The sequence below is a fragment of the Hemiscyllium ocellatum genome, chromosome 26, assembly GCF_020745735.1.
Source record: "Hemiscyllium ocellatum isolate sHemOce1 chromosome 26, sHemOce1.pat.X.cur, whole genome shotgun sequence".
Classification (NCBI taxonomy): domain Eukaryota; kingdom Metazoa; phylum Chordata; class Chondrichthyes; order Orectolobiformes; family Hemiscylliidae; genus Hemiscyllium; species Hemiscyllium ocellatum.
Genome location: NC_083426.1, coordinates 5585101 through 5600629, shown reverse-complemented (window position 1 = coordinate 5600629; position 15529 = coordinate 5585101). Strand labels below are relative to the sequence as shown.

General features: G+C 38.9%; 1 protein-coding gene across 2 annotated transcripts in view; it reads right to left on the bottom strand.

Moving 5' to 3' along the window:
- Positions 1-3478: 3478 nt before the first annotated feature.
- Positions 3479-15529, bottom strand: part of rap1aa (RAP1A, member of RAS oncogene family a) — a 137685-nt gene continuing 125634 nt past the window's right edge. For both annotated transcript variants that reach the window (XM_060845298.1, XM_060845299.1), the window contains 3 exons: positions 8467-8610; positions 7099-7214; positions 3479-4104 (listed from right to left, as the gene is read on the bottom strand). In XM_060845298.1, the coding sequence (XP_060701281.1) occupies positions 7128-7214; positions 8467-8610 (231 nt within the window). In that variant the 3' untranslated portion in view covers positions 3479-4104; positions 7099-7127. The remainder of the gene's footprint in view (positions 4105-7098; positions 7215-8466; positions 8611-15529) is intronic.

Here is a 15529-nt window from a genome sequence, read left to right as displayed (position 1 = left end):
ATAATATGTTCAAAGTTTGAGAGATAATATGTGCTGATCAAAATGCTCCTTCGTGACCTTCCTTCTCCAGGAGGCACAGACTGACTTGCTCACACATACAAAAGTCTGATTTAATAATCAGAAGTTATACCAACTGAAGGAAAACAGACTGGCTTTCTTCAGATTTAAAAAGTGATTTCATCTGCAGAGAACAGATTGGACCCGAGCTTATGCAATAGGATAAGGGTTAGGGTTACGGCTTGCCCCAGACCCAAGCTACATGAGTGAAATCAAACTAGTCACTAATCCACAGACCAATCAGCGACTTGTTGCTGGCTGAATCCCCATTGAGAGGGTCATTGAGATGTACAGAAACAGACCCTTCGGTTTAACTCATCCATGCCAACTGGATATTCTAAATTTACAGCTCATCTGCAAAACACATTCCAACTGCTGCTGAAACAGCTGGGTAAAGTGGCTTTACAATGAGTGTCAAGTTACTTGCTTTCCAAAAAGTGAAACAATTTTTGGTTCTTGAAAACAATTTTTAATTTCAGTTCATAATCAGTCTGGAAAATATTATATGCAATTACATGTCAGTAATTGAGTCATTAGCACTGGCTCAGTTGGTAACTCAGAAGGTTCTGGATCCACTCCAGGAATTGTTTCTTTTACTTTGTGTGCTGAAAGTTGACACTCCAGCACAGTCATAAGCGAGTGCTGCTCTGCTGACAGTGCAGTCTTTCAGGTAAGACATTAAATAAAAGCACCACAAACAGATGTTTATGGTCCATGGTACTTGTTCAAACAAGAGCAGGGATCCTGGCCAATATTCATCCTTCAACCAACATCACAAGAGGAACGTCAGCCCATTGTTACATTACTGATGTGCAAACTCATTCTATAAACTGGGTGCTATGATACCTACATTACAATTATTCTGCACATAGATATACCTTAATTCTGTAAGAAGAATCAATTGTTCAGATTTAATATCTAAAGACTTCAACCAGCCCTTTCTGGTGACCGCAGAAGACAGCACTCTTAGCTCATTAGAGTGTTCAGAATTCCTTACCACACTAGAGTCACAGATCAACAATGAAGTCTTCAAATAAAAAAGACTTCATGAGTACAAGGGTTGTGGCCATTGATGCGCTCAAACCTGTATTATGAATAACTTTAAACATAAAAGGTTTGTGGGGCTAAGTGGCATGCCTCCTGTGTGTTCATTATCCAAGAGAAAGCTGCTCTGATTAGAAAACATAATTCACATCAGCTGCTATGTTCATGCGCTGTGAAAAAGAAAAATAACTTGGCCAGATTTGAATTAAGTGCGTGCTCTACCTGCCAGAGGTGTATACACAGGCTCAGAGCACATGAATAGCCAGCTCCAGTCAAAACACAGTACCACTGTCACATGCCTGGGGTCTGCCAATCTCCTAACATCCTGATTGTTTATCTAAGTGATGACACCACACCAATAGAATAAATATTACAAAAGATGCATCACAGAAATATATTTTCAGTCTAACAGCTCATGCTGTTTATACCTCTAGTCTTCTTCCACCCACCACTTCACCCCATCAGAATACCCTCCTATTCCTTTTCTGGTCAGGCTTTCCTCAAAATCCACGCTTTTGAGTTGTTATTCCACATGGTAGAAAATCTCTGTAAAAAGTCTCTAAATAGCTTTTATTTCTTCACCTTAGAAGCTAGAACAGTAGAGCACAGGTACAGGCCCAAACGATGCCAAACTGTGATAACATGCAAACATATGTTAAATTAAACTAATCCTCGTTTGTCTGTGGTCCATATCTTACATATTCATATGCTTCTAAAAGCCCTTTAAGTGCCCCTATCACCACCCCAACAGCACATGCCAGAAACTGACTAGTGTAAAACAAAATCTCTTCCTCACCTTAAATGCATGCTGCCTAGTATTAGGCATTTCGAAACTGGGGAAAAGATTCTGACTGTCAAACCTAATCTATGCATCTTAAATTTTTCTAGACTTCTATTCAGTCTCCCCTCAGCCTCCGCCACTCCAGAGAAAACAACTCTAGGTTTTTCTAGCCTCTCTCCATATAGCTCATTTTCTTTAATCCAGGCAGTATCCTGGTAAACCTCTCCTATATCTTCACCAAAGCCTCCACATCCTTCCTGTAACGTGGCAATCAGAAGTGAATGCAATATGCCACATGTGGCCGAACCAAAATCTTATAAAGCTACAAAATGACATTCTGCCTTTTGTACTCCATGCCCTGACCAATAAAGGCAAGCATGCCATATGCCTCCATTACCATGCTATCTACTTGCGTGGCCACTTTCAGGGAGCTATGTATTTGAACCCCCCCCCCTCCCAGTCAAAGCTGTTCAGGGTCCTTTTCCTTAATATCTGACCCCCCCAAACTGCAGCACCTCACTTATCTGAATTATACTCCATCTGCCATTTCTCTGCCCATCTGCAACTGTCCCTTTTGGACATTCCCAAAAAAGCAGAAACTTTTGCTCCATGTCAGCCTAAGCCCTGACATAATTTGGCCCAACTATCAAAGGCTTTAATAATTTTAATCTTTAATATAGTAAGTGGACATTTGCTGATAGAACAGAATTGTGCATTCTGACGAAGGGCCATTGAACTTGAAAGGTGAACTGTTTTGCTTCTACAGATGCTGTCAGACATGCTGAATTTCTCCAGCACTCACATCTCCAGCATCTGCAATTCTTGGCTAAAATAAAAGAGTCTCAATCTAGAACATTACCCAATTGGACTAGAGAGTCAAGAACAAACCCATTTTACTTAAATTCACTAGCAACCATCAATCCAATTAGAAACTATTCAAAAGTTTAAACCAGATATCCAGAGTGATATTACAACTGGAAATGGGTGATGTCAAGATAACTAGTTCTCAAAAAAATTCAGTCAGTCCAGCATTGATGGGAGTGATAACATACAACATAAATAATTTGATAAAAACAACTTCTGCTTCTTTAGGACCTAAGCTCCGTACTGGATTCATAAGGTGACACGGGAGGTTTAAAGAAAATTGCACTTCAAAATAATTAAAGTCTATTTCTATTAGTTCACTTACAACAAAATGTTTGCCACCACAAATGCTAACACGCTGTTTGAACCCAAGAAAACCCTCGCCCCAAACAAAACAAGCTAAATGGTCAAAATCTATAAACAGTACGGGTCCTCACATTTCTTAAGTTTTCAATGTGGAAATTTCAGACGATGAACATTTTGGTGTTAACCTGGTCTAAGATTCAGAAATTCTTTTTAAGCTGCTGGCTCTCAAGAAGTCATCCATTAGAGTTGGGGGAGGGGGGGGGGGCAGTGGTTAGAAGAGAACAGAGACAGAAACAGACTAATATCTGGAACTGCAAGAGGTCTGTATTGGAGAAGGGAATATTCTGTCATACCTACAGTGCAACAATCTGATGCACGATGTAGTATTCAAAAACCAGATTGGAAAAACAAAATAGACCAAAGAAACTGGTTTAGAGTTGGTTTAGTATAATATATTTCAGCTTTGAGAGAGACATAGAAATCAGCTTTCCACAGTTTTCCTATAAAAGACCCATTTTTCCAAAGCATTATGCACAAAACATTTTAATTAGAATACAATTGTATAGTGAAAGTAAAAGTGATCTTGTAACTTCCCAATATAAAACGGAGCCACAATGACCAAAAGTAGATGTTAACTGTTGGGAGAAGTCCATTAGGGAACAATATGGACTAAAAATGTCAAAAACTATCCGTGAACTATTAGTGCTTGATAGGGAGAAGAGGTGCGATGATAAAAGGCCAATATGTAATCAACTCTTAATTTCACTTGCAACATCTACAACATTGGAAATGTGTCCATGCTTTTTTTTTGTATAATCATACAACTAAACTCATCATTAAATCCACATTGGCTATAACCACTATGCAAAAAGGTGAAAATACTGTCTGTTCAAGCGATGCACATGGCAAATTTCAGGAACAGTATGTGCAAACTGTCTTCTGGAGATCTCTTTTTAAATTGATATAAAAACGGGTGAAGCCTCTTCAGATATGTTAATTTTTTTTGAAATTGGAATGCTGGCACTTTCCAATTAGGCAACAGTTCTTCATACCTGTAAACAGCAATGGGAAAAATATAGTCTCAGAATAAGATATATATTGAATGCAAAATTACAAATACAAGTAAACACCATCTCCTTTGGTAATAAATCAAAAAGTCCTGTAAGCTTCAAAGCTGTAGTTTCATTTAGAAACTTCAGCTTAAGTGGGAAGAGGGAAATAAAACATTTAGATATATCTCCAGTGTCCAGGACAAATCACATTCAACATTGCCATAGATCCCAGTGAAAAATTCAACTGTTAAAAAAAAACAGCAGACCCAGACTTCTAATGGGAATCTATCAAACCGCAGGGCTTGATAGTTAGTGGTTGAAGGCCATACAGTACTATTGAGAGGGGAGCTGGTACATATTTGGTACAGAAAAATATTTCAGGAATGTGCATAGGTAGGAGTATAGAATCAGAGAAGCTGGGGATTGAACAGGACTGCAACATTTCCTTCTGACCTTGTACATTCCCATACAAAAACTGATTCAGGGAAGCTCTTGTTATTCAAAATGCTCAATGCCAGTCACCATATTATAAGATTGAAATGGCACTGGAGAGGAAAATAAAAAGATTTAAAATGACAGCAGAAACACAAGGATTAGCTATCAGGTAAGAGTATACAGCCAGGTCTGGAACTGACCTGAAAAAAAGGTCACTTAAAATTATGAAGGTTTAGATAGAATGGATGCAGAAAGAATGTTTCGACTTGCAGGGAAGACCACAACCAAGGGCACGAAAGACAAGTCATCAACAACTTTAAAAAAGTTTAGAGGGATTCACAAGTGATGTTACACAGGAGGTACTAAGAATGTGAAACTGCTATCATATGGAGTGGTTGAAATTTTAAACAAAATACAGATGCAATAAAGAGGGTCCAGATAAACATACAAAAAGGCAAATAAGAAATGCTCTGATTTAGGTTGAATGATTGGATTACAGCACAAACACTGGCACACAGTATCTGGGTTGACCAACTTGCTATATATATCATATATTCTCTGATGCTTTTCTTTCCAATGGGAGCACTGGTAACATGAGTCAGTTGTGGTGGGAGGAATGACAACCAAAATTCACTTTGCTCCTCACAGTAGCTAAGATACAGGATATGATCAGGGTGTTTACAAAGTGTACCATGTCAAAACAGATCTGTCTAATCGGTCACTAGATCACCAGATCAAACAAATAGATAACAAACAAACAATTAAAAATGGCAAAAAAAATGCATGAGAAAGCAAATTAGTTCAGTAGCAAAATTCCAGTCATTAGGAATTTTACAAGTAGTACTTCACCAGGATGTGATAGCGATTATTAAATTTCTATTTTTTCTATTATTCATACATTTACCAAGGTTCTCAAAGATGTCTCTGGAAGTGACCAAAGGAAAAGGGTGCTGCATCATATGAACAGTCACCAAAGTTGACTACTCTTTAATGGTATTGCACTAAATTTTAGTCAAAGCACTAACTCAGCTATAGCTAAAAGTCTCAAGCTATGCAAAAGAAAGGAAACATTCAGCACAGAGGACAGAACATTACTCAGATCAATTAAAAATACACACATTACCATTCTATATTAGCCCCACCATATTAGGATCTCTGCAATCTGAAGGCTGTAAGGTCAAAACTTGAATGGATGACTAGCAAGCATTGTGCAGGAGTGTTGTTCAGTCACTCCCCATTCATGCAGTCTAGTGGATCACAACATTGAAAATTTGAAGCACAGCAGTTCAACCAACAGCCAGGAATTAATTTCTAATTGCTTGTGGGGTATGTACATAAATAACAAGTCATTCAATTTGCAATGCAGCGACTATATTACAAACCATTCCATGAACATGAAACTGCACATACCTATGACTCTAGAATTTGAACACAAGTTAAAAAAATTTGCATCATTGAGCCTGCACTTCCATTTAAAACAATCCTGGTTCGCCTTGGATTTCAACTTAAATTTCTGTCTACTGCTCATTTGCTTAAATTCCTTAGACAAAGATCTGAACATATTTTATGAGATAGACAATGGAGTGTCTCAACCTGGAGTTTAAAATTCAGTGGATTCGTGAGCCTTGAGTGAAGCAATTCCTTCTCAGTCTGAAATGATTGGCCTCTCACCCCAAAGATGCATTCATGTTTAGATTCGCCAATCAGCAGAAACAAGTTCTCAGCATCTATCCAGTAAAGCCCTTTCAGAAACTTGTACATCTCAATGAGATCTCCTCTCATGTGATCCTCAGAATAGAAGCCTAATTTACATGACCTACCAGGAGTGTCCTATCCTTGGGACTAATTTATTGAACCTCCTGCTACACCATCTCAAAGGCAGGTATACCCTCTATAGATAAGACCAAAATTGTACTTTGCCTTGATCTCATCATAAACCTGCACAATTTTACCAAGACCTGTCCACTTCTGCACCTCAATCCTTTGAAAAAAAAAGGCCAACATGCAATTCTGGCAGATGCAAGATAAATCTGCCCCTTGGTACTTGAACAGAATTACAAATTGGAGATTTTTTTGGTCACAATTTGCCTGTATAAAAATTGAAGTGGCATCTCTATGCCTCTTGTGTACTGCCTTTAATCCAGAAAAGAGTCTGTGCCAGCAGAAAATATTGAACACCGTACTTGTGTGAAATAGTACTTGCCCCTTTAAAGCCTCTGAATCTCCATCACTGACAATTAAAAGAAACTACATGGAAACATACATCAAGCCAATCAGTACCTGGAAACCAGATTACAATTCAAAGGAAGGAGTTCCCTTCAGGCAAACTGTCAGGTGCATTTTCAGAAGACAACTTTTCATTGCACTGGGTAGGAGTAAACTTAGACCACAGCTGTTTATTCTAACTGTGGGACTCTAAGCTCAACTGTGGCAGAATCAGCACAGACCAAATCAAAAAAAGTAATTACAGCCAAAGCAGGAACCCAAAAAGGTGGCACTGCCATATTTAAGCAGCAGGTGACATTTCTACAGAAATCCCTTCAATGTTGAATATCTTACCTGGCTCAGACCTGCTGCATAGCAGACATTTAAAGCAGCATACATTGGGATTTCTTCTTTTTACATTTTTCCACTGGTGCTTTCCTATTGATCTGTCTGACCAGGTCATAAAAGATCTGCAGAAGGAAAAGAACAACATTTTTGAATGCGAAAAATTAGGATGAGACATTTTACTCAACACCAATGGGGGAAAATGTTGCTGCACATCAACTTGTCACATAAAAGGGGTGTCGTGGTAGATGCACTTTGACAAAATAATAATAATTACAACTTTAAGTACTTAATTAGATTTGAAGTGCTTGGAACAGAGAATAAAAGCTGCATCAATGCAAGTCTCTTTGGATTAGCTCAATGAATATTTTAAGACAAGTGAATGGAAACTTTAATCACCTCTTTGCTTCTGCAAAGTAGTATGGTTTTGAGTAGTTTAGGCCCACCTTGCCAATGCACCTTGGTGAAAATTCAACCATATTCAATACACAGACAATCCAGACACTGCTAAAGCATATACTTTCAAGGCAGTTAGCTGAAAAGTGAGTGCTTTGGTCAGGTTGAACTCTCACTAGCATTGGCCCACACAGACCATCAAGCTGTCCCGATGTCAGTGGAAAGGTTAGAAAGATATTCCCTCAAGAGGTGGTGTATGAAAGGGGATTTGAGGGAAACCAATGATAGTGAGAAAAACTAATCTGGAGTGTCTTTTAATTTAAAACTGTCGGGTCAGAGAAAGAGACAAATGTTCAAAGGGGAGGAGTTAAATTCAGGACAAGCATCCAGAAAGGGGCTGGCAAAAATTGACTTCGCTAATGTGAAACTGTCCTAGAATAGTAACTGCAATCGCAAAGCCAAGTTTCTTACCAGGGCATGCCACTCAAATGCTTCATCAAACGTCAGGCCAATTTATTTTATCCCATGTTACATCATCCCACAAATAAAAAAAAACACTAGACATTACTTTTCCAAGGCTCCTAAACCCATTCTGCACTGACAAAAGTCCTGTTATCAATCAGGAACTTGAAAATCTCAATATTGTGCAAAACATCATGACCTTAAATTGGTGTCAGTGAATTTTTCTTTTTGCAAGGTTATAACAAAGCGTTCAAGAGAAACCACCAGTAGTGAATGGAACAGTCCATCGTTCATTCAAAATGCTGTAAGCATTCTGAAGGTTAGGTATTGCATGGTCAGACAGTGAAACTCCCCAGTCTCTATTTCATGTGACTCAACCCAAACAAGTGGGAGTGACAATTTTCCATTTCTCTTCTCTTTCCTCTTTAACAGAGATGATCCAAAATAAGGTAGTTTTCTGGGCCATGATCAAGTCGAAGGTGAACAGGAAACAGCACCCGAGAGAATATCTAGCCATACCTCATTAACGTTGATCTTTGACTTTGCAGAAGACTCTAAAAAGGCACAGTTGTTCCATTGTCTTGCTAGGTTCTGGCCCTGTTCTTTGCCCACTACTCGCTCATCTTCCAAGTCACATTTATTGCCAACCAGAATCATTGGAACCTGGGAAAAAACAGAAGCAGCAGTGCAAGGCCGTTATCAGTGACAGACTCAGATGTTCTAAATTTTAAACTTGATTTCTGATTGACCAAGCCCTTTAAGGCAAAATTGTACAATCAGAAAAATGAAAAAGATGCTATTTCTATTGTAATAATCTGATCCAGATACCAGCCTTCAGTCAATTCAATTCACTCCACACCAGGTCAAGAAATAATTGGAAGGAATGGATACTGCCATGGTTATAGCCAATGACAAACTCCAGCAACAGTACTGAAGACTTTGCTCCAGGACTTGCTACTTCCTTGGTCAATAATTCCAGTATGATCATAACACTGGCATTTACCTGGCGGTATGGAAAATTGCCTATGTCCTGTACACAAAGCAGAACAAGTCCAACCTGATATCACCCGAGAACGTACATACAGTACACACTCATGTGACTCTGCCAACATTGTCTACCTCATAAGCTGCAGGAAAGGATGCCCCGAGGCATGGTATATCAGTGAGACCATGCAGACACTATGACAATGGACGAATAGACACCATGCAACGATTGTCAGGCAGCAGTGTTCCCTCCCAGTCAGGGAGCACTTGAGCGGTTAAGGTCATTCAGCTTCTGATATTCATGTGTCCAAGGCAGTCTTTGAGATATATGACAATGCAAAAGCAATGCGCAAAACCTGATAATCAAGCTCTACTCACAAGGATAGCCTCAACCACAATCTTGGGTTCATTTGGTGTGACATTTAACCCCACTATACTGTTCAGTATCTATAAAACCCTCACTTCTGTTTTGACACCATTACCTTATTTGTTGTTCTCTCTCTCTACCTTAGTTTGTAGAGTTTTGGATTACTCGTTACTTTGGTTAGACCCTGGTCATATGTCTGATACCTACTCATGTTATTCCAGCCACTTAGTTTGTCTCTAGCACCTTTCTGATTTGTAATTATCCTTTGCCTTAATTAATCTGTTCACAGGACAACTCTGCATTTATTATTCAGCTGTTGACACTTTACTCGATTTGTAAAGATCTGTTGACACTTAATTACTTTGAATTATCTTGCCCATTATTTCTCCCCTCATATATTGTGTCTATGCACTCTGCTCCACTTCACTAGACAAAGGAGCAGTGCTCCAAAGCTTGCAATTTCAAAAATCTGTTGGACTATAACCTGATGCTATGTGGCTTCTGACTTTGTCCACATCAGTTCAACACCTGCATCTCCACATCAGTGAAAGATGGTTGTGATTGATGGAGGCCAGTCATCTCATCTCCAGGGCACCTCTGCACGAGTTCCAAAGGAAAGATTTATTTGCTAAATCAACCCGGTTAAAAATGCTACAACACTCCTCTGGAAAAGGTAGGACTCAAACCAAGGTCTTCTGGTTCAGAGGTAGAAGCACTACCACTGTACCAGAGTCCTTGAGTTTCTCAGGATAGTCTCTTAGGCTCAACCAGCTTCAGCTGCTTCATTGATAACCTTTCCTCCATCCGGGGAGGGAGGGAGGGAGGAGAAGAGTGGGAATGTTCAATGATTGTTCAATATTCGGCATTATTCACAAACTCATGCTAAAGCAGTTCATCTTCAAATGCAAGATCTGAACATGTAGGCTTGTGATGACTTACAAGTAACATACATGTCACAAATGCCAGGCAATATCAAGCCCAATAAGATGGAGCCTAACCACTGCCCCTCAACAGTTTGTCAATGGCATTACTATGGCTGAAACCTCATATCATCCTGGGGCTTACCATTGACCAGAAGCTCAACTGCACTCACTGTAGAAGTACAGTGGATATTAGAGCAGGTCAGAGACTAGAGTTAGAGTTACTCACAGCATTCCATCTCCTTGCTCCCCAAAGCCTGCCCACCAAGGTACAAGTCAGTGTGATGGAATACTCCCCACTTGTCTGAATGGGTGCAGAACCAACAAGCTGCTTATCACCCAAACCAAAAAAAAAACAGTCCACTTGATTGGCACCACAGCCACTAACATCCACTTCTTACAGCACCAGACTTAGTAGCAGTGGGCGCTAATTACAAGATACACTGCAGAAATTCACTGACAGATCTTTAAACAGCATCTTCCAAACCCATGACCACTTCCATCCACATAGGGGCAACAGATTTGGGAATACCACAACTTGCAAGCTTCACTCCAAGCCACTCACCGCCCTGACTTGTAAATATATTGCCATTCTTTCAGAGGCACTGGATCAAAATCAAAATGTCTCCCAAGAACTGTGGAACTACCTACAGCACACAGACTGCAGTGGTTCAAAGGTGACAACTCATCACCTAAAGGGCAACTAGGGACATGCAACAAACCAATTGGAATCACCCACAGTGAATTAAAAAAATCTTGCCTGAATTAGACTGTAGTGGAAAGGGACGAAAAAGTAGCAGAGATTCAAAGCTATGGAGGGTGCCTAAATAATTCTTAACAGACTCAGTATCTATTACAATGTCAATTAAATCTTTTTTAATTGCACATTATTAAATCTAAAGAGTAGCAGCACTTTTATTACCAACTGAAAACTAGCTCACTTCAAGCTTCCCAGAGCCACCTGATATCCGGCTAACACATAACCCAATAAGTAATACACCAGGGGTGTACAGCACATTTTTCAATTTTGCACAAGTCAGCTGTACTGGCTGGAGTTTAAGGAATCCCATTACTAGCATGATGGGCATAGCTGAGCTTTAATAAATCCCAGGGCAGACAACCATTCTTAAGAATTCCCGATCAATCGTCTAATGTGAATCATTGTTAAAAATATGATGAAAAAATTGGATTTCTCAAAAAGTACTTCATGATTAACTCTTGGACACAGCCAGATAAACAACAATGCATTTATCAATCTTTCAATTCCCAGAGGCGATAATGGTGGTTCTCTGAACTGGCAATGACAACCCAATGATAACCATCGAGTATTTCCATTTCAAATCTGTTCTGTAGTGGATTGATTTAGTGAATTGAAGCTTGCTCAACCTCAGAATAGTCAAAGAAACTGCATAATATAGTTTGAAGCCATTGCCCTTCAAGCCTGCTCTGCTGGTGAATGTAATCTTGGCTGATCTACTCCACTTTCCTACACTATACCTACAGTGAGCTTAGTGTGCAGATATTCAGACATGTGTCAAGCCTTCCCCTAAACAGGTTCATTGAAATTCCAACTCAGCAAGAGTCGAGCAATGCAAACAAGGTTACTCCTTGAGTACAGCATTCAGACACCTGCAAAACCTTAAACATAAAAAGGCAGGTACACAACATGTTTTAGCAGCTAGCATGTAATTACAAGAACATGACAAACACAGTAAATATTTTCAGCATTACATAGCCTGAAAACTTACATAACCAGTCAAGCAGGTGATGGCCTAGGACACACAAGGTTTTAAAATAGCTTACAACTCAAAATTAAGAATGTCCTTTTTGTTGCTGTACTTAAATCCCAAAAGACTATTTGAACAGGTATTAGTTAAAATATAGGGTAGGGAAATGGGTCTTGGTAGGTTACTCTGAGGATCAGAGTGGACTTTTGTTGGGCTGAAGGGCCTGTTTCCATACTGTAGGTAATCTAACCTAATCTAAAAACAGATGGTGCTTTGTGCATGTTATTTTCCCAAAAGTGGTCAATGGAATTGACCCAATGACATCTTAAAAACATAATATCTTACAAAGTAATCCTTTTTCAAGGAATGGTAAAGTTGGACAAAGGAGAGTTTGGATTTTAAATTAATGGCAAATGGGTGTTGGCTTACTTTTGCGAAGGTGCTTAAAGAAACAAATCTGTCTTTCCAGAGTAATTTTAAATCAGTATGTCTCAGATCAGGTTTGAAACCTTAAGCAGCAAATGCTTAGTAATATTATTACTAGACAAGTAATCCAGAGATCTAGTCATCTTCCAGGGACCCAGGTTTGAATACTACCATGGGAGATGGTGAAATTTGAATAATGTTTTTTCCAAAATCTGGAACCAAATGAGTTTAGCAGAATAAGGCAAAAAAGTAGATAAAAGAAACTATCTCCACTGCTGGGATTCTAGAACTAGGATGTACAGTCTGAAAATAGTCTAGGATCAAACTGCTCTAGCAATGGATGGTGGATCATGCCACTTTAATCCAAGATAGATAAATTTTTGATAAGCTGAAGATATTAAACAGGGACCTGGGCCAAATACAGGTAGACATTCAGTTCTGATAAAACACGATAGTTCATGCAATCCCGCGTTACAAGAAAATTGTGCAATAGCTGCACCATTTCAACTAATGTGGCCGGATTTGCAAAATAGCCAACACAGGTAAAGTTCGTGCTCTGTAAATAACGCTCTAAATTTTTCATTTGCGACAAAGCCAACTCATGTTAAAGAAATGTGTTATAGCAGAATCAACTGTATATGGAGATTGTGGCTAATCTGTGCCACATCTCTTGTTCCTATGACAAATAATGACCACGAAACCAGCGTCAATCATTGAGGGAAAAAAAAAATCTGGTTTACTAACATTCCTTTTATTGACCCCAGACCCACAGCAATGCAGTTGACTCTTAACTCAGGGCAACTGCAGATGGGCAACAAATACTGACTTAGCCAGTGTTGCCCACCTCCCATGAAATAAAAAGCTTCCTGGAGTGCTGATGGAAGTTTGTCTTTGTGGAGCTTTATGACCAGAGACAGAAAACTTTAAGCCATTAGTTCAGCAGTATCAACGATGAACAAAGTTTTGGGGTTCAGTTTGAAAACCTGATTGAAATTAGAAATAAATAGTCTCTCCTAGAAAAAGGAGATTGAAAAAATATATTTCTTACTGTTCAGTTAAAGTGTAGTGATGATACTTCCAGACCAGGAGTGTTTGCTTACAAATATGCATTTGCGGCTCTGGATATCCGAAGTCTACTGTTTTCAAAAAGATTTTTGAAAGAAACCAAGACTTCACAGCTCAGGACAGGAACCGAGCAATTAAGTCAAACCTATAGATCAGACAGGAAATGGAAAAAGTCTTTGCAGTTCAATTAACTTAATTGATAATGTTGGGAAGTCAATAAGATTTTGTTTCGCTTTATTTTTCATTGTTGAACCCAAATCTCCAGCCATGCGTGACAACACTTCAACGAAAGGCGGCCACATTAAAAACGAAAAAGGATTGATCGTGCAAGATTTCATCCTGGGATCAGATTTTTCCAATAGTAACATTGGTTAGAATCATAGCAGTGCTCTCAAAAATCTGCCACATGTCATCAGATTTAAGGGCTACCTGTACTGAAACAATGACTTATATTGGAGCCCTTCTTCCATTTAAAAGATGTCCTTCATAAAACAGGTACACAATTTCATTTCAATTGCATTGTGGAAGAATCACTTCTCTCCCCACTCTGAAGTGCAGCTATTAAAAAAGCTCACTTTCTACTCCCTACCCTCCTTAAACAGACAAACATTGTCAACTTATGAATGATGCTAGAAGTAAACTCAAATCATTGGGCAGTCACCTCATCCAGTGACAGCCCGAGTCCAATCATTGCAATGCTTCCTGTTCACAGTGACAAAAATCAGACTTGTTAAAGATATTACAATCTGTACCATTTCAGATTCTGATACAGAATGAAGTGTTTACGGTATCAGTTAAACATTTTTAATGTTTATTCAAAATTTGAAATCAATTACCCCATACTCCAGCATAAACTTTTACTCGTGGATAACATACATAGCCTGACAAATATAAATTGTGAATGAAAGATGGTACAATAACTTCCAAGTGTATTTCTTTTAGACTAGGCTTCTAGAATTCCAACCCAAACATCCAAACAGCAACAGGGGAAGATGACAAGTAAACCTGTGAATGAGGCCTTCTATGTCCGGAAAAAGCCTACACTAAAACACACTTTCAATCGGTACAACACAACTTACAAATATTCCAAATAAAGCATGTCAATTAAAATTGCCTTTTAAGCCTGTCTGAAACAGTCTAAACAAGTTAAATGAAGTGTTTCTTATTTTTAAATAAGTATTTCAAACAGGTATGTGCATGGGCCTACACAACTTCAAATAAACGAGTGCGGATCAGAGATATAATCTGCCAAGATTGCTTCATTTCATGGAAAGTCTCATCTACCAAGAGAGCCATATTGACATCATGGTTCAGAGAACTTTGGGGACTGAGTTACTAAGTTTTACACATCACTCCCATTAGAACATACAAAAAAAAACACGATATGTGCAGGTTTTTGTAGAATTTCCACCACAAACCCACCAGATTATTCACATAATGAACATTTACTCTAATTTAAAAGTTGTGTACACATTGTCATGTCCACATACAGAAATTGCCTTTGTAAACTTATCTCAGCATCTCAGAACTGGCAGCTGCAGCACTGCGCAGGACAGACTGTGATTAAAACATACAAGTTTGCATCGTCACACTCCATTGTTGAAGTGGGTACACAACATAGCAATTTAAAATGGCATTGAACTACATCAGCAAGCTCTGCATACAAATTTAGAGCTGTCCAACAATCATATGCTTCATCTGAATTCATGTATGTTGATTTACTACATAACCGCTACAGAAGAGTGGCTTCTTAGAGAAGAAAATTGGCTTCAGAGTTTTACATATGTCTAATAACATCAGCTGTAGCTGCTTGCAGTATTTGATCTTGGTGAAGTGGATTCAAGTTAAACTCTACACAGACTCAAAGCCAAAATGTAGGTTGACACTAGTATAAAGCTGCTTAGGTGTAGTATTCACAAAGTTTGTCTAGGACAGTAAATGGGAGACTCATCGGTCCTCAGGTGGAACATAAAAGATACATGGTACTACTTCAAAGAGCAAATCAGATTACCAAGGTATCCTGGCCAACATGTTATTGCTTAATCATGATGAAAGCAGATCAGAATGTTGTTATCACCATACTTTGGTTGCAA